The sequence below is a fragment of the Pseudophryne corroboree genome, chromosome 11 (genome assembly GCF_028390025.1).
Source record: "Pseudophryne corroboree isolate aPseCor3 chromosome 11, aPseCor3.hap2, whole genome shotgun sequence".
Classification (NCBI taxonomy): domain Eukaryota; kingdom Metazoa; phylum Chordata; class Amphibia; order Anura; family Myobatrachidae; genus Pseudophryne; species Pseudophryne corroboree.
In genome coordinates this window covers 301,506,123-301,530,012 of record NC_086454.1, presented here as the reverse complement: position 1 = coordinate 301,530,012, position 23,890 = coordinate 301,506,123, and the positions used below count along the sequence as shown (strand labels likewise).

At 47.9% G+C, this 23,890-nt stretch overlaps 1 protein-coding gene across 2 annotated transcripts in view; it reads right to left on the bottom strand.

Annotated features, from left to right (window-relative positions):
- The window catches only part of ACSF3 (acyl-CoA synthetase family member 3), a 127,766-nt gene that overhangs the window by 74,760 nt on the left and 29,116 nt on the right, over positions 1-23,890 (bottom strand). For both annotated transcript variants that reach the window (XM_063945532.1, XM_063945533.1), the window contains exon 3: positions 14,995-15,150. In XM_063945532.1, the coding sequence (XP_063801602.1) occupies positions 14,995-15,150 (156 nt within the window). The remainder of the gene's footprint in view (positions 1-14,994; positions 15,151-23,890) is intronic.

Here is a 23,890-nt window from a genome sequence, read left to right as displayed (position 1 = left end):
TTAGGTGCCCTATCTCCTGCGGAGCCCGTCTATACCCCATGGTCCTTACGGAGTCCCCAGCATCCTCTAGGACGTAAGAGAAAAAAACAATAAGCTGGCCGCACCATCATTCCACTTCTGTGCCCCCACCCCCGGTTACACTTGGTCCGGTCTGGCGATCCCTCCTGCGCTGCCGACGTTGCAATGAATAATCCTTCCATGCTGTTGCTACTGTGTTGAGGAGGAGCAGATGATCATCCCTGAGCCTGGCAGGAAAATCACCTCCCGCTGGGCACACCTTGACAGCAGCAGCCACTGCAGACCCACCAATGTACTCTGGCTGTAGCGAGTTCCTCCAGGGTCCTGGCACCCTCACTGTGTATATTATAATATATATACACATATACACACACAGTATGTATACACACACATTTTATATATATATATATATAAATAACATTTTATTTATATAGTGCTCTTTCACCAACAGGACTCAAAGCGCTTTACAGACATCAAAAACAATGCAAATAGGGGGTCAGTCGGAGTTGATCGTAGCTGTGCTAAATTTAGCAGCGCTAAAATCATCTTCCCTGACATGCGGGGGGACGCCCAGCACAGGGCTAGTCCACCCCGCATGTCAGTGACGCCCCCCCACTCAACAAATACAAAAGCATCGCACAGCGGCGATGCTTTTGTATTTGTGGTGTCGGCCAGCGCAGCTCCTGCGGCTGGCCGGGAGTTGTTCGTCACTGCCGCTGGCCACGTGAAACGTCACGCAGCCTCTGCCCTCCTAACAGTCAAGTCAAGCCTGCGTTGGCCGGACCGCGCCCCCTAAACGGCGGCTTAACGCTGCCGTTCAGCCCCCTCCCGCCCAGCGACCGCCTCTGTCTCAGAGGCAATGACGACTGCCATGCACCGGCGCACTGCGGCGCCGGCGCATGCGCAGTTCCGACCCGATCGCTGCGCTGCGACAAACTGCAGCGAGCGATCGGGCCGGAATGACCCACATAATACAGAGGATCTAAGTAATACAGTAATAGTTCAGCAACACAGACATAAAAGAAAACCTTAAGCACACAGAAAGCATAATGCAGGATTGGTGCAGGCATTTTGGGTAATCACTTCCAAGGGTTGTGTATTCCACCCTCACAAGGTACCATGTGCGGCAGCCATCTTGGGCGCACAGCGTAGGATTACCCAGAGTGGAATGGTCTACCCCTAGAAGAGATGACACAAAATGGGGGTGATTTCAGAGTCCTAGGGCCAAAAGTAATAGAGTGAGAGTTTCAAAAAGTGAGAGATTTGGAAAGGTTTTGCAGGGTTTTTTTTAAAATGGCAATCATTTACACAGCAAAATCCGCCTGGTTTTGCAGTGTAAATGATTGTCACTTTAAAAAAAAATGAAAAACCTTACCAAATCTCTCACTTTCTGAAACTCTCTATTACATTTGGCCCCTAAAGTTGAGAGTAGGGTTCCAACAAAACCATCAGGCCTATGTATTTTTCATTCCATCCACAAGTGTACCATATGGGGCAGCCATGTTGGGTGCACTTTGAAGGTTACACTGTGTGAGGTGAGCCATACAAGGGCCAAGTTCATATATGGGAAGATTGAGGCTTATGCAGTAGTATGATGCACCCTGCATGTAGGGCGCAATGGCAGGGTGTGCAATCAGTGGAGGTGTCTTGAGAAAGGTTGATAGGGGGGCGCAGAAGAAATACATGTACTGGGCCCCAAAATTTCTGTTGCCGGCCCTGGCCAGATTGGACAATCAGTCTTTAGGTGTATGGCCAGCTTAACCCTAACCTAATATCATGCAAATCCATGCATTGACCATTTTCATGTCAATCTTTTGTCCCGGCTGACATTTTGACCCTGTCATCCATTTAATTGTAGACCTTTTGACCCTGGAGACCAAAATTGTCTACTTACTGTCTATCTTCCATCCAGATACCAACAAAAAAAGTGTCTGGCTGCATCTAGGGCCTGACGCTGGATGGAATGTGAAGCGGCTGTATTTGCGGGAAGCTGTCCAAGCCACGTTTGCAACCTTGTGCCAATGCGAGTGTCCATGGTGCTAATGGAAGTCCAGGAACATTCTGAGCATTCTCTCCCGCCAGGAATGGGTCATGTTGGGAGGTATAAAAACAGAGACTCATTTTCCAATGGCATAACCAAAACAGTCATTTAAAATCAAGCTCTACGTTCCAAGGCAGCAGATTCCTACCGCAGCCATTACATTTACAGCACTAGCAGATCATGTCAAGTGGATACCTGGCAAGGAAATGGTTAATTGCAACAAAGCAGGCAGGTTATTCTGGAGAGAAATCTGAAAAAGAAGTGGGAATACCTTAACAGTCACATCACATGACCCCACCGTGTCACCTGAAGGGTATTTGCATAACTGCAAGTACTGCTCTGGTCTATTTGTTGCATTTTAAAACTTGCCTCTTCCCCCTCCCCTCACTCTTGCACTGATTTATGTGATTCCTAACATAGCCTGACAGGCCATCCCATTCCTGCACTGTGCCATGAGCAGAAGCCTTCACAGGGGAAAGGAGCATGCACTGATTAAAGGTGAATCTCTCACAGCCTGATCACACAGATGCCCTCAGTGCTCTTGCACAAAACTCCAGGCTTTGAATTCCCATGAGCCCTTTATAGTCTCCTCTCCAGCCTCCTCCTTGTTCCTCACACCGCTGCCCCAGAACAATTCTCTCCAAGTAATAATGTGCCTTACTACAGCGGAGAGAGACATCAAAACCATGGAGCAGCCTTTTGATTCAACGCAGGCTAAAAATCTGCACACTGTGTGTTGGGCAGCGCGGCCAAATCTACCGTAACAGCCATCTCTCAGGTCAAGTACCGTCTAAAACATTTAATTGGCAGAACAATTCCAATGCATATTGCATTACAAAGACTCTAGGCTCGTGTCTGCGTATATCTCCCTTTGGGGGAAAAATGATCAGGTTCCTGACATGAAAAGGTTGGATTGATTCAGAAGAATGGAAGAACAGAAAACACAGAGTCAGGGTGTTAATGTATTTTCTGTGTGATGAGCACTGAATTATTGAAACTGTCTAATATAATTAGGCTTAGCATACTATCCTTTAAACCGGGACTCATGGTTCTGTGGCTGATTAAAGCCAGGTGAGATGTAGGCTTGAAGTCAGCCAGCCACAGAACCTGAGTAATTCATGAGTGTCCCGGTTTAGAGATAGTATCGTAAGCCTAAATATAATGATTAATGTCGCTTTAATATCTAACATATATATTCTAATTGTATACTACAAGCTGTATCTGAAATTCAGACCTACTAGGGTCAATTCTTTTAGCTTGTATTGGCCGTTAGTCACCATCTGATATGTTTTGGGTTCCATTTCAATTCCCACGCTTTGGGGCCTGTGTGATTAATAATCTGTTTAGTGGCAGATATTTTAATCTTTAGGGGCCTATTTATTATCGGTGGTCACATGGCCTCCGATAATTGAGTAACTGGCTGTGAGCACCGGAGCAATTCAGCATTGCCAAATGCCATCTGCAAAGTTTCCCGCAGTCAGAAATTAGTATTTTCAGAGACTAATGACCTCGCACTAGTGTATGGGGACATTAGGTCTGATCGGTAGTGAAAGGGGAGATCCGTGATATCTCCTGCGTTACTTTTAGAATGAATGGCTCTGAAAAACAATTTTTAGAAAAATAGGTGAAAATGTCAATTTGCACCTGCCTTTGTATAAATTAAGTGATGATGCATAGGGGGGGATTCAATTAGGTGTGTAGGGGGCGGATTAGCTGTTGTTACAGCATTTTAACGCCAGCCCGATCCGCTGCCACTGCCTGACCAGATTTGCCTAAAAGTGCTCACTTTTTAGTGAGATCCCCACTGCCGCAATGTGTGGCAGTGTCACGCGGTTTCGCCGGGCAAATCCACCAGCACTCAAGGGCGCTTTACGAGAGAAGGCTCATGTGCTTCCTCCTCCACTCAGGCCCCCTTCTCCCTGCCGGCAGCGCTGGAGGGTCTGAGCTCTAGAGGCTAAGACTTTACTGCGCATGTGCAGATCACCGGGAAAATGGTGCGGCGGACATGTCCCAGTGATTTATCTACTGCGCATGTGCAGAACGCTTCCACAGTGCTACTGACATCTGCGCGGGACTCCGGAGGGTAAGTATTCAAAAAAAATGGGTGCAGAGTGTGCGGTGGGGACCCCCTCTGGACTCAGGGGCCCGTGTGCACCACATACGCCAGTGCCAGCACTTAATTGAATCCTCCCCATAGACCCCTTAATAAATATATCCCTGCTATATACTAAATGAAATCTGCAGGGACAGTAGTAGTGATGACCGCTGTCCCTGTGAGTTACTCTCCCAGCATTTTGGAGGAGTTTGTGGAAGACTCCTCCGGGGAATCTGACCGGCGCATGCGCACAGCGTCAGTTTCCGGAGATGGAGACAGTAAGAGGCTGCAGGAGAGGGATCGGAAGATCTCTCTCCTGGTAATATGCCTCTGTAGTCTTAAAGCAACTTTCACCATCGGAAGATTGCGTAAACTAACGTGGCCAAACTCTAGTTTGGTACATAGGGATCAGCTCGTAATCCCCATTGAGAATAATAGTGACAGCTATCTGCAATTTGCCTTCTCCTACTCCTTTCACACTCGCAGATAAATCCCGGGATTTTGATAAGTCTGAAAGCAAACTATCCGGAAGGTTGTCCTGGGTTCCCGACCCTGCTCTTTACCAGGGTCGGGGCCGAGACCCAGGAATTTGCCGGCTTTTAGATCTGAGGATCTGGCTTTTAGAGCTGAAGGTGGGTACACACTGACAGCTATTGTATATCTGCAAATCAATGGATCTGCAGATATAGCTATAGGTGGATTGGGCAGTGTGTTGTGCACACACACTGCCCGATTTGTCGTGACTGATGTCTCGTACTGAGCAGGCATTTACATGCTCCCACCCCGTTGAGCCGTCAATCACAGCAGGCTGGTGCAGCATGTGTACTGGGGGGTCGGCTGCAGTCGCACACAGAATATAGGCATGCTGAATATCATAGTGATGCGAATAAGACTCATTTTCAGGGGAAAAAATGCACAAAAAGACACTCAGTGTTAGTATATGCGCACAAGACTAGGCACGACTAGAAGGGCTGTTTAGCATGACTGCAACAACGATGAAGGATGTCTCATCTATATACAGATGTTTCCTGCCGGCTTCTCTGACACGCTGCTGCCTCCCTGGTCACCCAGATAATTGTGTAATGTATACCCAGAATTAGAGGAGCAATTTAGGTTTGCATATTAGACGGAAATTGCATTCACCTCCAGATAAGTCTTCTATAAATGCATATTCATGTTAGAAAATGGCTGTGGCTCTTTCCAGAAATCCATGGAGGCCTTAAAAAAGGAGATGAGCTCATCTCCAAGCGCAGATAATGGTAACGTGTGCGATGACGTCACCGACCCGGCAATAAGCGGGTCCAAAATCCTGGGTGCATCCCGGCATTTCAGTCCAAAAGCGGTATAAGCCATAGCGTACTATGTAAATGTGTCCCAACGTCTTCGGACACATGTTGGTGATGTAATCCGGCAGCCGGCACCCACAATCACATTTTACGGCATTGTCCCAAGCTCACCGCATTCGGCTGAGAGGGGATTCAAATTTTAGAAGAAATAGTGGACGGGTTACTAAATCTTACCAAAACTACTGTATTAAAATAATTGAAACCAATTGAACAATCTTTTCACACAGAGCTAAACAATATACAGTGGCAATAACATGTCTATACACCAGGAATGGTCAAACTGTGGCTCTCCAGCTGTTGTGACACTAAGTCCCAGTATGCCCTGCCACAGTTTAGCGATTAGGGTATGCTAAAACTGTGGCAGGGCATGCTCGGATTTGTAGTTTCACAACAGCTGGAGAGCCACAGGTTGGCCAGGCCTGCTCTATACTTTTAATGAAATTGTGGGTGCTTGTGATGTAATGCCTTAAATAAAATAAATGATGTCAGACCTTTTTCCACCTTTACTGTGACACGGAAACCAACATAATTCCAGAGAAAAGTAGACCGTTTATTTAGGAAAAATAAGGTACAACCGGAACCTAAAAATACCCGGGGTGCTAAAATGGAGCTGCAGCTGGGTTCCGAATGAACTAATTACATTCAAAATCATGATCACAGGTGGTTAGCATACATCTCCCAGCAATGACAGTGACTGCAATTGACCCCGAATTAAGATCAGTTGTTCCTGTAGGTTTTCCTTGCAGTTGTGTTGGCTGCATCCTGCTGGGGATAGCCCTGGGCTAAAAGGCATTTTAAAACAACTACAGGATCCCATTGTTGAAAGGTAGCCGTCATTAGAGCTGTGTAAGAGAATCCCAAAGCCGTCACATGTGCCAAGGAGCGCTGGGAAAACTGGCATGAGCGTGTGGAGATGATGCAGCACAACAGGTACGTTGCCAAGATCGGAACATCCCTCCAAAGCTGATGGACAGGACGAGGAGAAAACTCATCAGAGAGGCTACAAAGCCGACTACAGCAACATTATTAGGAATTTCTGGCAGGAACTGGTCACTGTGACAACAATCTGAGCTATGGAGAAGGGTGGCAAGGCGGGGGCCAATTTGCACAAAGACAGAACATCCAAGCCCATTTATATTTTGCAAACAAACACATTCACTCCATCATCCTGAGCCATGTGGGAAAATGACATATTGGGTGAGCTTATTAAGCAATCTTGGTCTTCGTCAGTTTCAGGCGCTTGATTGAAAGGTGCAATAATATTAAGTACAAAACCAGGAGTGTTTCTTAACGAATATTATTGCTCTACTAAATCCAGCATCTAGAACAGTCTGGTATGAGGCGGCTTAGTCAATGTACTCAATGGTGTATTGAGACCAAGGTTGGACTTTTTGTCCATAATTGTAAAAAATGTTTGAGGCATAGACAACACAGCTCATTACCCAATGGACAAAGGGCCTAATTCTGACCCGATCACAGCCTGAAGCCCTTTGAGCAGTGCGAAAGCATCTTACTGGTGCGATTGCCTTGCGGTCGCGGGAGGAGGCGTGCCAACAGCATTAGAACGCCATTGGGGGGGCACGGTCTGGACAACGTAGGCATGTCCGGACTGTGGCTGGGGTGGGCCGTGGCGGCTGCATGACGTCACACGCAGCTGATACGACCCAGAACGTGGCAGGTAGACGCTTGCCAGCACAGCTGCTGCCAGGTAGGGAGCTACTTGGCAGGTGCGAAAACATTGCCGCCATGCGATGCTTTTGCACCTGTGTGTGTGTGGGGGGGGGGGCTTACATGTGGGGAGGACTAGCCCTGTGCTGTCAGAGAATCTGATCGTAGATGTGCTAAATTTAGCACATCTACGATCAGGTCTGAATCACCCCCGTTGTACCTTCTGTCACACATGCAGGTGGCAGTACCATGCATTGTGGCTGCTTCTCTTCAGCTGGGACACAGGTTCCAGGCAGAATAGGGGGCAAAATGGCCAGTTTCAAATGTCCAGATGTATTGTCAAGGAGCCTGCTAGTCTTGGTCAGAAGATAAAGATAAGAATTCAAGGAAGCTCTGGAATATTGTACCTGAATATCGTAGCTTAGTTGTAAAACACTTAGGGGCATATTTCTTGAAAGAAGCAGCCAGAGCCCAATAAGGGTCTCTTATCACCGCAATCTGCGGCAATTAGGAATCCTTATTCACCTAAATGTATTATTACTGAGTCACCTGGACAGGGGCACCGATAGTAGCCCATCCCCGTGATCAGTACAAGTAAAGTGATTGTCGCTGCGATAACTTTACTTTCTGTTCCAGCCAGCTGCGCATGCACCAATGTCAGGATCACTCTCCAGATAAAGTTTGTGGAATGTAGCCCAGAGCCTACAAGGGCTAACGCTATCTAAAGATATTACGCAAAACGGGATGCAGCCAATTTACCTACAATCAAAATCCCGACAACCATTGACCGACGGTCAAAATCCACACAAGAACAAAATGCCGACAAGGTCAAAAAGCCGACGTTTGAAATACCGACAAGGTCAAAATACAGACACTTAAAATGTCAACAGGTCAAAAAGTCGACCTGATTTTTTCATTGAAACCAACTTGTTCATACTTTACCATCCCAGTGGACCTGGAGGGGGAATATAATAGTGTGCCAAGTGCAGCGAGCCACCATGCCCGAAGCATGCCGAGCGCAGCGGTACACTTATACAGCATCCATGTCGACCTATGTTGACATACACACGCAAACAAAAAATTAAAAACGTGTATCAACTTTTTGACCTGTCTGTATTTTGACCTTGTCAGGATTTTGACTGTTGGTCAATGGTTGTCGGTATTTTGACCGTCGGGATTTTGATTGTAGGTATATCATACTAAACTCATGAAAAATAAGGGGGCTGCAGCTGGTATCAGAAATAGAGAGACTGCGGCAGATATGAAGATATCCAGGGCTGCCATGAGGAATTGTCGGGCCTGGGACAGACCAATTAGACAGCCCCCCCTTCCCATAAAAAAACAACCCTACATTTATGTAACAGTGAGTGGCAGTGGATAATGGGGAGAGTGTGACAGAGAGGGGCAGTGGGTGACAGAGGGAGGCGGGCAGAGGTTGCTGTGCAGAATTTGACAGGGAAATACAGAGTGTGAAGGGGAGAAGCAGAGGGTGATGGGGAGGGGGTGCCACAGTATACATACTTCTAGGACTATCACACAAAGCATAGCTCTATAATAACACTGAACCTCTAGGACTACAACACATACACCTAATAACACTACACCTCTAGGACTATCACGCCAAGCATACCTCTATAACACTGCACTTCTAAGACTACCACACATACACCTAATATCACTGCACCTCTAGGACTATACCACACCATGCATACTGTACCTCTATGGCCAGACATATAACCTGTACTAGCTATGTCACTCTTTTGTGCATTACCCGCCCTTGGAGACTCCTCTTAGCCCCAGGACCCCCACTATGTCCCCATCTCACCTGTGCAGAACCAGGAGCTGCAGACACTATGGGCATCACATAGTGGCTCCTTCGCGCAGGGCATGCCGGTCACATCCCTGGTTTGCTGTGCCTGTGTTTTTACCTGGGCAAAACCATGTGCACTGCAGGGGTGGCAGATATAACATGTGCAGAGAGAGTTAGATATGGGTGGAATACCCTTACGGGCTAGGATCTGGCGCTCCACAGCCATGCCGTCAAACGCAACCGCGGTAAGTCCTGATAAACTAATGGCCCCTGCTGAAACAGGTCCTCGTAAAGAGGAAGAGGCCGAGGATCTTCCATTAATAACTCTTGAAGATCTGGATACCAAGCCCTCCTTGGTCAGTCCGGAGCAATGAGTATTGCTCGAACTCCTGTTCTTCTGATGATCTTGAGAACTTTTGGAGTAAGTGGAAGTGGAGGGAACAGATACACCGACCGAAACACCCACTGGGTCACCAGTGCATCTATCGCTATTGCTTGTGGGTCTCTTGACCTGGAACAATATTTCTGAAGCTTCTTGTTGCGGCGTGATGCCATCATATCCACTTGAGGAATACCCCAACAACTTGCCACCACCGCAAAGACTTCTTGGTGGAGGCCCCATTCTCCTGGATGGAGATCGTGTCTGCTGAGGAAGTCTGCTTCCCAGTTGTCCACTCCCGGAATGAAAATTGCTGACAGAACTTTTGCATGTCTTTCTGCCCAGAGGAGTATCTTTGTCACCTCAGCCATTGTTGCTCTGCTTTTTCTTCCGCCTCGACGGTTTATGTAAGCTACTGCCATTACATTGTCTGACTGGATCTGTATGGGACGACCTTGAAGAAGGTGTGCCGTTTGATGAAGACTTTTGTACACCGCTCTCAACTCCAGAATGTTTATGTGAAGGCGAGTTTCTTAACTTGACCCTCTTCCTTGGAAGCTTTCACCTTGCGTGACTGCTCCCCATCCTCGGAGACTTGCATCCGTGGTCACCGGGATTCAGGCCTGAATACCGAACCTGCGTTCCTCCAGGAGGTGGGAAATTTGTAACCACCACAGGAGCGAAATTCTGGTTTTCACTGACAAGATTATCCTTTGATGCATGTGGAGATGCGACACTGACCACTTGTCCAGTAGGTCCCACTGGAAGACCCTGGCATGGAAACGGCCATATTGTAGCGCCTCGTAAGCTGCTACCATTTTCCCCAACAGGCGAATGCACTGACGAATTGATACTGTTCTTGGTCCTGAGCCTTTTCCACCGGTAGAAATACTCTCTGTATCTCGGTGTCCAGTATCATTCCCAAAAATTATAATCTCATTGTCGGTTCGAACTGCGATTTTGGAAAGTTGATGATCCAACCGTGCTTTTGAAGCACCTTCGGGGACAATGCTATGTTCTGGAGTAGCTTGTCCCTAGATCTCGCTTTTATGAGGAGATCGTCCAATCATTGGAATTATGTTGACTCCTTGTTTGCGAAGGAGAACCATCATCTCTGCCATCACCTTGGTGAATATTCTCAGGGCCGTGAAGAGCCCGAACGGTAATGTCTGGAATTGGTAGTGGCAATCCTGAACCGCAAACCTCAGATATGCTTGATGTGGCGGGTAAATGGGGACATGCAAGTAAGCATCCTTGATGTCCACCGACACCAGAAATTCCTTTTCTTCCAAGCTGGAAATTACCGCTCTCAAGGATTCCATCTTGAATTTGAACCTTTTCGAATAAAGATTCAGAGATTTTAGGTTTAAAATCGGTCTGACCGAGCCATCCGGCTTCGACACCACAAACAGGCTTGAATAAAAACCTTGGTTTCTTTGTTCGGCAGGAACCAAGGCAATTATTTTGTCTTGACATAATTTGTGTATTGCGTTCAGGACATTTGTGCCGTCCTGAGCAGAAACTGGCAAGGCTGATTTGAAAAAAATCGGCATGGGGGAAGGTCTTGAAATTCCAACCTGTAACCTTGGGATACTATCTGTAATATCCAAGGATCCAGATCTGAGTGAAGCCAGACCTGGCTGAAATATAAAAGACGTGCCCCCACCCGATCGCACTCCCGCAGAGGAGCCCCAGCGTCATGCTGTGGCTTTTGCAGTAGTAGTTGCTGACTTCTGCTCCTGGGAGCTTGACGGTGTTGTAGATTTTCTACCTTTTCCTCTCCCTTTTCCCGTGACAAAAGGGGTACTCTTAGCCTTTTTGTACTTGTTGGGCCGAAAGGACTGCATAGTATGAGAATGATATAATTTTTTTTTTTTTTTTTTTTTTAGCCGGTGTAGCTGCCGACGGCAGAAATGCTGACTTCCCAGATGTAGTAGTTGATATCATGGCATTTAGTTTCCAAAGAGGGCCTCACCATTGTAGGGGAGCGCCCAATATTTCTTTTGGATTCAGCATCAGCATTCCATTGGCGGATCCAGAACGCCCTGCGGCTGAAATCGCCATACTAGAGGCCCTTGAGCCCAGTAAGCCTATGTCCTTCATAGCCTCAACCAAGTAACCTGCAGAATCTTTGATATTACCTAGAATTTGCAGCATATCATCTTAATCGACCGTGTCAATATTAACAATTAAATTGTCTGCCCACTTTTCCACTGCGTTACCTACCCACGCAGAAGCATTCGCGGGCCTGAGTAACGTACCCGTAGCAACATAGATGGACTTTAAAGTCGTCTCTAATTTACGGTCAGCAGGTCCTTTTAATGAAGCTGACCCTGGGGCAGGTAAAACTATTTTCTATGACAACCTAGAGACTGAGGTGTCTATCATTGGGGGTAACTCCCACTTACGCCTATCCTCTTCAGGGAAAGGGTACGCTATCCTTAGATGGAGGAAAAATCACCACCTGTTTTTTTATTTAATTTAAAATAATCTTTTTCCCCAGGTGGAGGTGTTGTGTCAGGAAATTCCAACACCTCTTTTATAGTGACTATCATACATTGAATGCTCTTAGCCAGTTTGGGATCTACCCCCCTCAAATCTCCAGTGTCGACTTCAGTGTTGGAATCTGTGTCAGTGTCCCTTTGCATAATTTGGGTCAGAGACCTTTTCTGCGAACAGGAGGGGTCCTGAGTGGGTGTCGTGGAGGAATCAGCAAACAGAGCATCCTCCACAGACTGTCTCGCTTTGTCTGTTGTTCAGACTCAGAGAATTTACATATTACTCTGCAGCTTTCCCACCCACACAGGCTCAGAACACTCTTGTGCCTCCAAAATGTTCTTCTCTGGGGAATAACTTTCTCTAGACCTGTTACACACGTGTACAGTCACACCACAGGGGAGCTATTGGGGACAGATTTACCTAAAGTCTGTCAGAGAGACCCAGAGGGGATTGCCAGTCCACACCACACGCCCTATATGTATTACATACAATGAATATACATATTTATACCAAAACAGCGCTTTTTATCCAATGTGAAGCCCGCAGACTTCAATAAATGATGTGCTCCTCTCCCCTTCTATAACACCCTGGTACTTGTATCAGCGATGTGTGAGAAGCAGCCTGTAGGATCAGCGCTCCGGCATCTCTGTGAGGAGAAAATGGCGCCAAATGAGTGTTACAAGCAATTCTGAGGTGAAGCCCCGCCCCCTGTAATGGCGCGGTTCAGCCACAGTAATATTTATACTGGCGGGGGTAGTGTACATCAGCGACTCACATGTATGTACATTTTGCCAGTGAGAGTAAGGATTTATCATGTCCCTTAGAGCGCCCCCCCCCCCTGCGCACCCTGTGCTGAGCGACATGTTGCTGCGCAGCGTCCCGCGCTGTGCTGGTACCTTTATGCCGCCATGATGACCGGAGGGACCATCTCTGCAGGTCTCCGGTTAATACTCACCAGCCTTCTGACTACTGGCTCTGTTAGGGGGTGGCGGCAGTGCTGTGGGAGTGAGCAGCAGCCAGGCAAGGGCTGTGTTCAGTACCCTTCAGGAGCTAATGGTGTCCTGTCAGCGGAAGCAGAGCCATTAAACTAACTGAGAAGTTGGTTTCTACTCCCCCCCCACCAAGTCCCAGGAAGCAGGGAAGCTTTGCCAGCAGGTTCCCTGTAAAATAAAAAACCTAACAAAGTCTCTTTCAGTCAAACTCAGTGGAGCTTCATTGATGTGCAGCCAGCCTCCCGGGCACATTTTCTAAACTGAGGTCTGGAGGAGGGGCATAGAGGGAGGAGCCAGTACACACTGTTGAAAAGTCTTAACGTGCCGAAGGCTCCTGCGGAACCGTCTATACCCCATGGTACTAAAATGGACCCCAGCATCCTCTAGGACGTAAGAGAAAAAGAAGTGATAAGTGCAAGGTAATAATGCACCAGCCAATCAGCTCCTGTCATTTTTGAAATCTGTAATGATTGGCTGGTGCATTATCACCTTGCGCTTATCACTGCTTTATAGCTGCTTTATCCCATCTCCAGGTTAATACTTCTGTCCTAATATTAGTTTTGCGTTATGAACTTTTGCTGTCAAGGTATTGCAGGGTTTTTCCCCCTACAAATTGTCTACTTGTGTTTCACCTGAATATAAATGTGAAGCACAAAACTGAGAAGCTGTGAACATTCTTAGATTCCATTCACACGCTCCTCCTCCATCACCCCATATTCCCTCACAACCCCTTTCCCTAACATCTGATTACTATGCAATTTCTCCAATGATTATTTTGTAGATTTTTACAATAACTACTTAAAATGGATGTCAGCGCTTAATTACTAAAGCTTGCATAAAATACATTTAAAAAATCTAGTCAGCCCATGTCTGTGGCCCTTATAGCATGTTTCACAAAACCTGTCTTCTTTTGCAAATCTATAACTAGACAACAATCTCTAATGCAAGAAACTATTGGTATAGATATAGTGCAAGTCATTATAACATAATATTACAAACAAAAATAGCATTATCTTCCTTTCTTGGGAGAGAAGATCCAGGAAGGTACGGAAATTATAGGGGTCATTCAGACTGGATTGCTGCAGCGGCAGTGATGCGTGTGCGCACCCAGTGAATCCCAGTGAGATGTGAAAGCATCTCAGGGCTGCGATCGCCTCTGCCTGATTGCCGTTGGTGGGACGCGGTCCGGACAATGCAAGAATGTCCGGACCGTTGCGGAGGCGGGCCACGGTGGCTGCATGACGGCACACGCAGTCGCTGCGACCCGGGACGTGCCGGGTAGCCACCTGCCAGCACAGCTAGGCTGCACAGGCAAGGAGCTACTCTGTGGGTGCAAAAGCTTCGGCGCCGTGCAATGCTTTCACACCCGTGCGGGGGTGGGGGGGGAGGGGGATGCCAGGGCCAGACATGCAGGGAGGACTAGCCCTGTGCTGGGCATCCCCCCGCATGTCTGAGTAACTGATCGTAGAGGTGCTAAATTTAGCACATCTACGATCAGATCCCCATAGTCCACTCATCGGATAAAGCGGGGGGTTTCAGACCTGATCGCTTGCTAGCATTTTTTGCGGCGCTGCGTTCAGGTCACCACAATGCGGAGGTACAAAGCGGTTCGTTGCTCTGCGATGGGTTTGTGCAAAGAATACATTTGCACGGGCGATTGCAAGGTGATTGACAGGAAGAAGGCATTTGTGGGTATAAACTGACCATTTTCTGGGAGTGGCTGGAAAAAACGCGTTTGGCGTCATTCTGGTCCCTGACATGCTGAAGTGATCGCAGCGGCTGAGTAAGTCCTGGGCTACTCAGAACAACACAAAATCTTCTTGTACCGCTCAGCTGCACAGTCCATCGCACACTTGCACAGCTAAAATACACTCCCCGGTGGGCGGCGAGTATGTGAACGCAGGACTGCAAAAACAGCTAGCGAGCGATCAGGTCTGAATTACCCCCAAAGTTGCAAGCTCCACTTTTTGTATCACGAGGCAGGCAACTCAGTCACCTTTAGCCTTCGCCTACTATGGTATTAAAGTACGTTACTTTTAACACAATACCAATAATGACCATTAGCAAATTGGGTATTCTGACATTTTCCATGGTGGCTTGACTACTAAAGCCACAGTTTCATTTACATATACATTCTTCTCCTTACCTTCTCTGGGGAGAATTTGGGGAGCATGATACAAGAGGCACCTACCCACAGAGGGCAGAGCAACTTGTTGACCACTCCATGCACATGGTTAAGGGGTAACACATGCAAAATGCAATCTGCTTTAGTCCACGACCACTCTTCTACCAGAGCAGTTATCTGTGAGGAAGAATAAAGGCAGGTGAAAGCCTCCGCTACAAAGGATAATCAATGCATACGTTTTTATTGCATTTATTTATTGTTTAAATCATTGTTTTATTGCACTAGTTATTCAAGCTAACATTGCTGTGAAATGACATTAGCAGCTGCCTGATAGTGGGTACACACTAAGCGACGTGCTCTATGATCGATGTCACCTAGTGTTTACCCTCCCGGGACGGTCGGCTGCCTGCGATACACACTGAGCTATATGACGTTCATATCACTCAGTGATGTCACGCAGCGGCCGGGCCATGCAGGCAGCTCTGGACGACAGTCCAAACTGCGCTGCCTGTAGGGCCAACAGCGAGGGTCGTTAACGACCTGCGGGGCAGCGCATCGATAGTCACCGGCGGCATACACGCTTGCAGAGAAAATGAGCGACGTCGCTCAGGAAGGGTGAAAAGGAGCGACGTCTCTCATTTTCTCGGCAAGTGTGTATGCACCTTTAGTAAGTTTGGTCTAAAACAAACAAAGAAAAAATAGGATTTTAATACCTACCGGTTAATCCTTTTGGGGATGCTTCAAGAACCATGGGGTATAGACGGGATCCGCAGGAGACATGGGCACTTTAAGACTTAAAAAGGGGTGTGAACTGGCTCCTCCCTCTATGCCCTTCCCCCAGACTCCAGTTATAGGAACTGTGCCCAGGGAGACGGACATTTCGAGGAAAAGGATTTATTTAATTTATTTAAAACTAAGGTGAGATACATACCAGCTCACACCTCAAGCACGCCGTACAACATGGCATTCAACAACAACGCATGCAACGGCATGAATAACATCAGCCACAGACTGATTGAACTCAACACAACATGTGTATAACCATAACCAATAACTGCAGATACAGCCCCCACTGGGACGGGCGCCCAGCATCCTCTACGGACTAAGAGAAAAGGATTTACCGGTAGGTATTAAAATTCTATTGTCTCATACGTCCTAGAGGATGCTGGGGATGCTTCAAGAACCATGGGGTTTATACCAAAGCTCTAGAACGGGCGGCAGCACCGATTGACCAAACAAGAGGTCCCCCTCAGCCAGGGTATCAAACTTGTAAAATTTCACAAAGGTGTTTGATCCCGACCAAGTAGCAGCTCGGCAAAGCTGTAATGCCGAGACCCCTCGGGCAGCCGCCCAGGAGGAGCCCACCTTTCTGGTACAATGGGCCTTCACTGATTTCGGTAACGGCAATCCTGCCGTAGAATGAGCTTGCTGAATCATATTACAGATCCAGCGTGCAATAGTCTGCTTGGAAGCAGGAGCCCCAATCTTGTTGGGAACCCACAGGACAAACAGAGCCTCTGTTTTCCTAATTTGAGCCTTCTGGCAACATAGATTTTCAAAGCTCTGACCACATCGAGAGACTTCGATTCCGCCAAGGCGTCAGTAGCCACTGGCACCACAATAGGCTGGTTTACGTGAAACGATGAAACCACTATTGGCAGAAATTGCTGACGAGTTCTCAACTTCGCTCTATCAGCATGGAAGATAAAATAGGAGCTTTTGTGAGACAAAGCCGCCAACTCAGATACCCGCCTTGCGGATGCCAAGGCCAACAACATGACTACTTTCCAAGTAAGAAATTTCAACTCAACCTTACGCAAAGGTTCAAACCAATGAGATTGCAGGAACTGCAACACCACATTAAGATCCCATGGTGCCACCGGGGGCACAAAGGGAGGTTGGATGTGTAACACGCCTTTCACGAAGGTCTGAACTTCTGGAAGGGAGGCCAATTCTTACTGTAAGAAAATTGATAAGTCCGAAATTTGTACTTTAATGGAGCCCAACTTTAGGCCCGCATCCACACCTGCTTGCAAAAAATGGAGCAAACGCCCCAGCTGAAATTCCTCCGTAGGAGCCTTCTTGGATTCACACCAAGACACATATTTTCTCCAAATACGGTGGTAATGCTTCGCCGTTACTTCTTTTCTAGCCTGAAGTAGTGTGGGAATGACTTCATTGGGAATACCCTTTAGGGCTAGGATTTGGCGTTCAACCGCCATGCCGTCAAACGCAGCCGCGGTAAGTCTTGAAACACGCACGGTCCTTGCTGTAACAGGTCCTCCCGTAGAGGAAGAGGTCAGGGATCTTCTATGAGTAATTCTTGAAGATCGGGATACCAGGCCCTCCTTGGCCAGTCTGGAACAATGAGTATCGCCTGAACCCTTGTTCTTCTTATGATCCTTAACACCTTTGGAATGAGTGGAAGTGGAGGGAACACATAGACCGACTGAAACACCCACGGTGTCACCAGGGCGTCCACCGCTAGTGCTTGAGGGTCCTTCGACCTGGAACAATTTCTCTGAAGTTTCTTGTTGAGGCGAGATGCCAACATGTCTATTTGAGGAATTCCCCAACGACTTGTCACTTCTGCAAAGACCTCTTGATGAAGACCCCACTCTCCTGGATGGAGATCGTATCTGCTGAGGAAGTCTGCTTCCCTCTTGTCCACTCCTGGAATGAAGACTGCTGACAGAGCGCCTGCATGAGTTTCCACCCAGTGAAGAACTTTTGTGGCCTCCGCCATCGCCGCTCTGCTCTTTTGTTCTGCCCTGGCGGTTTATGTACGCCACTGCTATTATGTTGTCTGACTGAATCAAGACGGGCAGATCGCGAAGAAGATGTTCCGCTTGCCGAAGACCGTTGTAAATGGCCCTTAATTCCAGAATGTTTATGTGCAGACAAGCTTCCTGGCTTGACCATTTTCCCTCTGTGTGACTGCTCCCCAGCCTCGGAGACTTGCATCCGTGGTCACCAGGATCCAATCCTGAATCCCAAATCTGCGTCCCTCTAGGAAGTGAGAACTGTGTAGCCACCACAGGAGAGAGATTCTTGTCCTGGAAGATAGGATTATTCTCCGGTGCATGTACAGGTGAGACCCGGACCACTTGTCCAACAGGTCCCACTGAAACACTCTGGCATGGAACCTGCCAAACTGAATGGCCTCGTAGGCCGCCACCATCTTCCCCAGCAACCGAGTGCATTGAAGGATCGACACTCTTGCCGGTTTCAGAATCTGTTTTACCATGTTCTGTATTTCCAGAGCCTTTTCCACTGGAAGAAAAACTCTCTGTAATTCTGTATCCAGAATCATACCCAAGAACGACAGTCATGTCGTCGGAACCAACTGTGATTTTGGCAAGTTTAGGAGCCAACCATGTTGCTGCAGAATTGCCAGGGAGAGCGCAACGCTTTTTAGTAATTGCTCCTTTGATCTCGCCTTTATCAGGAGATTGTCCAAGTACGGGATATTTGTGATTCCCTGCTTGCGCAGGAGAACCATCATTTCTGCCATAACCTTGGTGAAAATCCTCGGAGCTGTGGACAGGCCAAACGGCAACGTCTGAAATTGGTAATGACAATCCTGAACAGCAAACCTCAGGTAAGCCTGATGTGGAGGATATATGGGAACGTGTAAGTAGGCATCCTTTATGTCGACCGACACCATAAAATCCCCCTCATCCAGACTGGAGATCACTGCTCGGAGAGATTCCATCTTGAATTTGAATTTTTTTAGATAGAGATTGAGGGATTTTAGGTTCAAAATCGGTCTGACTGAGCCATCCGGCTTCGGGACCACGAACAGGCTCGAATAAAAGCCTTCCCCCTGTTGTGACGGGGGTACCGTGACAATGACATGATTTTGACATAGCTTTAGTATCGCAGCACATACTACCTCCCTTTCTGGAAGAGAAGCTGGCAAGGCCGATTTGAAAACTTGATGAGGGGGTACGTCTTGAAACTCCAATTTGTACCCTTGGGCTACTATTTCTAACACCCAAGGATCCAGGGCCGAGCGAACCCAGACCTGACTGAAGAGTTGGAGACGTGCCCCCCACCGGTGCGGACTCCCGCAGAGGAGCCCCAGCGTCATGCGGTGGATTTGGTAGAAGCCGGGGAGGACTTCTGCTCTTGAGAACTTGCCACAGCCTGTGACCTTTTCCCCCTTCCTCTTCCCCTCGTAGCAAGGAAGGAAGACCCTTGTCCTTTTTTGTATTTATTGGGCCGAAAGGACTGCATCTGATAGTGGGGCGTTTTCTTTTGTTGTGCAAGCACATAAGGTAGGAACAATGACTTACCCGCGGTAGCCGTAGTTACCAGGTCAGTGAGGCCGTCACCAAACAAGACACTACCGTTAAACAGCAGAGACTCCATAGACTTCTTAGAGTCAGCATTCCATTGATTAATCCACAATGCTCTTCTAGCTGAGACTGCCATGGCATTGGCCCTTGATCCCAAAAGGCCAATATCCCTCGCAGCTTCCTTTAGATAGGCTGCAGCGTCCCTGATATGACCCAGTGTCAAAAGCACGCTATCCCTGTCCAGGGAATCTATCTCAGATGACAAGTTATCTGCCCACTTTTCAATAGCGCTACTCACCCATGCCGATGCAATGGCAGGTCTGAACAGTGTACCTGTAGTGCCTTTAATGGATTTTAGTGTATTTTCCTGCTTACGATCCGCAGGATCCTTTAGGGCTGCCGTGTCAGGAGACGGAAGCGCCACCTTTTTGGATAGCCACGATAGAATTTTGTCCACCGTGGGGGTTGACTCCCACCTTTCTCTGTCCCCAGAGGGGAACGGATATGCCACGGAAATTCTCTTGGGAACCTGTACCTTCTTGTCAGGATTTTCCCAAGCTTTTTCAAAAAGCGCGTTCAGTTCATGAGAGGGAGGAAACGTTACTTCAGGTTTCTTTCCCTTAAACATGCAGACCCTACTATCAGGAACAGCAGGGTCTTCCGTAATATGTAATACGTCTTTTATCGCCACAATCATGTACTGAATGCTTTTAGCCAGTTTAGGATTCAATCTGGCATCACTATAGTCGACACTGGAATCAGAGTCCGTGTCAGTATCTGTATCCACTATCTGGGTAAATGAACGCTTCTGTGATCCCAAGGGGGTCTGTACTTGTGATAATGACTCCTCCATGGATTTTCTCCATGTCTGGTTCTGAGACTCAGATTTATTTAATCTCTTATTCAACCGAGTAACATTTGCATTCAAAAATCTCAACATATTTACCCAATCAGCCGTCGGCGGTGCCGACACGGTCACTCCCACAGTCTTCTCTGTTCCCTATCCAGCCTCCTCCTGGGAAGAGCATTCAGCCTCAGACATGTCGACACACGCGTACCGACACCCACAACTGCACTGGGGCTATAGGGGACAGACCCACAGCAAAGCCTGTTAGAGAAACACAGAGGGAGTTTTGCCAGCTCACAACCCAGCGCCTATCCCGGTACTGAAACTATGAAAACAATGCCTCAGACCTGTTAGCGCTTTTATATTACTAAAAACAGCACCAAAACACTGTGGGCCCCCCCCCCTCCGTTTTGCACCGTTACTTGTACAGCAGTGTAGGTCAGGACCAGCGTCTCTGCAGCTCTGTGAAGAAAAAATGGCGCTGATTAGAGCTGTGAGGGCTAAGCCACGCCCCCTCAATGGCGCACTTCAGCCCCGCTATTTTTCAAATTTTTTAGACTGTAAGCCTCTTCTGCCAGATTATTACTGAGGATTCATGCTGTCCAGGGCGCCCCCCCTGCGCCCTGCAGTGCCGCTGTGTGTGTGGGAGCATGGCGCGCAGCGCGGGCGCTGTGCGGTACCTCAAAGCCGTCACTGAAGTCTTCTGATCTTCTACTCACCCGTCTTCTGACTTCTGGCTCTGCAAGGGGGGTGACGGCGCGGCTCCGGGAACGGGCATCTAGGCGTACCTAGCGATCAGACCCTCTGGAGCTAATGGTGTCCAGTAGCCTAAGAAGCAGATCCGTTAACTAAGAAGAAGTAGGTCTGCTTCTCTCCCCTCAGTCCCACGATGCAGGGAGCCTGTTGCCAGCAGGTCTCCCTGAAAATAATAAACCTAACATAAGTCTTTTTCTGAGAAACTCTGGAGAGCCTCTCAGTGTGCATCCAGTCTCACTGGGCACAGAATCTAACTGGAGTCTGGAGGAGGGGCATAGAGGGAGGAGCCAGTTCACACCCCTTTTTAAGTATTAAAGTGCCCATGTCTCCTGCGGATCCCGTCTTTACCCCATGGTTCTTGAAGCATCCCCAGCATCCTCTACAACATATGAGAAACTTAAGTGATAAAAAACCCCACAGCTGAAACCACATACCGCAGCCCTTAGTAGTTAGAGATACTTAGATGATATCAGTTATGGATGTCCGGCTAGCCAGGATGTTGTATGTGTATCCCCAAATCTATATAGAATTGCTGTTAACTAGGAGACCGCAAACCAATCACTCAGTTTGAGGATTCTGTACCACTGCAAAACCCCTACCTTTGGTGATGTAAAAAAGAAAAATAAGATTTTAAACCTACCGGTAAATCTTTTTCTCCTAGTCCGTAGAGGATGCTGGGGACTCCGTAAGGACCATGGGGTATAGACGGGCTCCGCAGGAGACATGGGCACAATAAAGAACTTTAGATGGGTGTGCACTGGCTCCTCCCTCTATGCCCCTCCTCCAGACCTCAGTTAGAGAAACTGTGCCCAGAGGAGACGGACAGTACGAGGAAAGGATTTTTGTTAATCTAAGGGCAAGATTCATACTCCACACCGTATAACATGGAATATACGCAACCAGTTAACAGAATGAACAAAACAGTATCAGCCAAAGACTGATCCTAACTGTAACATAACCCTTATGTAAGCAATAACTATATACAAGCCTTGCAGAAATATGTCCGCACTGGGACGGGCGCCCAGCATCCTCTACGGACTAGGAGAAAAAGATTTACCGGTAGGTTTAAAATCTTATTTTCTCTTACGTCCTAGAGGATGCTGGGGATTATACCAAAGCTCCAGACCGGGCGGGCGAGTGCGGATGACTCTGCAGCACCGATTGAGCAAACATGAGGTCCTCCTCAGCCAAGGTATCAAACTTGAAGAATTTAGCAAAAGTGTTTGAACGTGACCAAGTCGCCGCTTGGCAAAGCTGTAAATGCTGAGACGCCTCGGGCAGCCGCCCAAGAAGAGCCCACCTTCCTAGTGGAATGGTCCTTTACCGAATTTGGTAACGGCAATCCAGCCGTAGAATGAGCCTGCTGAATCGTGTTACAGATCCAGCGAGCAATAGTCTGCTTAGAAGCAGGAGCGCCAACCTTGTTGGCTGCATACAGGACAAACAGTGCCTCTGTTTTCCTAACCCGAGCCGTCCTGGCTACATATATTTTTAAGGCCCTGACTACATCAAGGGACTTGGAATCCTCCAAGTCCTTCGTAGCCACAGGTACCACAATAGGTTGGTTCATATGAAACGATGAAACCACCTTAAGCAAAAATTGTGGACGAGTCCTTAATTCTGCTCTATCCACATGGAAAATCAGATAGGGGCTTTTGTGAGACAAAGCCGCCAATTCAGACACCCGCCTTGCAGATGCCAAGGCCAACAACATGACCACCTTCCAAGGGAGAAATTTCAATTCAACCGTTTGAAGAGGTTCAAACCAGTGAGATTTTAGGAACTGTAACACCATGTTAAGGTCCCATGGTGCCACTGGAGGCACAAAAGGAGGCTGTATGTGCAGCACTCCCTTTACAAAAGTCTGGACTTCTGGGAGAAAAGCCAATTCCTTCTGAAAGAAAATTGATAGGACCGAAATCTGTACCTTAATGGAGCCTAATTTTAGGCCTATATCCACTCCTGTCTGTAGAAAGTGGAGAAAACGGCCCAGATGGAAAACTTCCGTAGGAGCATTCTTGGATTCACACCAAGATACATACTTTCTCCAGATACGGTGATAATGTTTCCCGTCACCTCCTTCCTAGCCTTCATCAGAGTAGGGATGACTTCTTCCGGAATGCCTTTCCCAGCTAGGATTCTGTGTTCAACCGCCATGCCGTCAAACGTAACCGCAGTAAGTCTTGGAACACGCAGGGCCCCTGTTGCAACAGGTCCTTTCTGAGAGGAAGAGGCCATGGATCTTCTGTGAGCATTTCCTGAAGATCGGAATACCAGGCCCTTCGAGGCCAATCTGGAACAATGAGTATTGTCTGCACTCTTTTTTGTCTTATGATTCTCAATATCTTTGAGATGAGTGGAAGAGGAGGGAACACATAGACCGACTGAAACACCCACGGTGTCACCAGGGCGTCCACCGCTACTGCCTGAGGGTCCCTTGACCTGGCACAATACCACCGAAGCTTCTTGTTGAGGCGTGACGCCATCATGTCTATTTGAGGAAGTCCCCAATGACTTGTTATCTCTGCAAAAACTTCTTGATGAAGTCCCCACTCTCCTGGATGGAGATCGTGTCTGCTGAGGAAGTCTGCTTCCCAGTTGTCCACTCCCGGAATGAAGACCGCTGCCAAAGCGCTTATGTGATTTTCCGCCCAGCGCAGAATCCTGGTGGCTTCCGCCATTGCCACTCTGCTCCTTGTCCCGCCTTGGCGGTTAAACATGAGCCATGGCTGTGACAATGTCTGATTGAATCAGAACCGGTAGGTCGAGAAGAAGATTCTCCGCTTGACGTAGGCCGTTGTATATGGCCCTCAATTCCAGTACGTTGATGTGTAGACGAGCGTCCTGGCTTGACCATATCCCCTGAAAGTTTCTTCCTTGTGTGACTGCTCCCCATCCTCGGAGGCTCGCGTCCGTGGTTACCAGAACCCAGTCTTGAATGCCGAACCTGCGACCCTCTAGAAAGTGAGCACTCTGCAGCCACCACAGGAGAGACACCCTGGCCCTGGGGGAC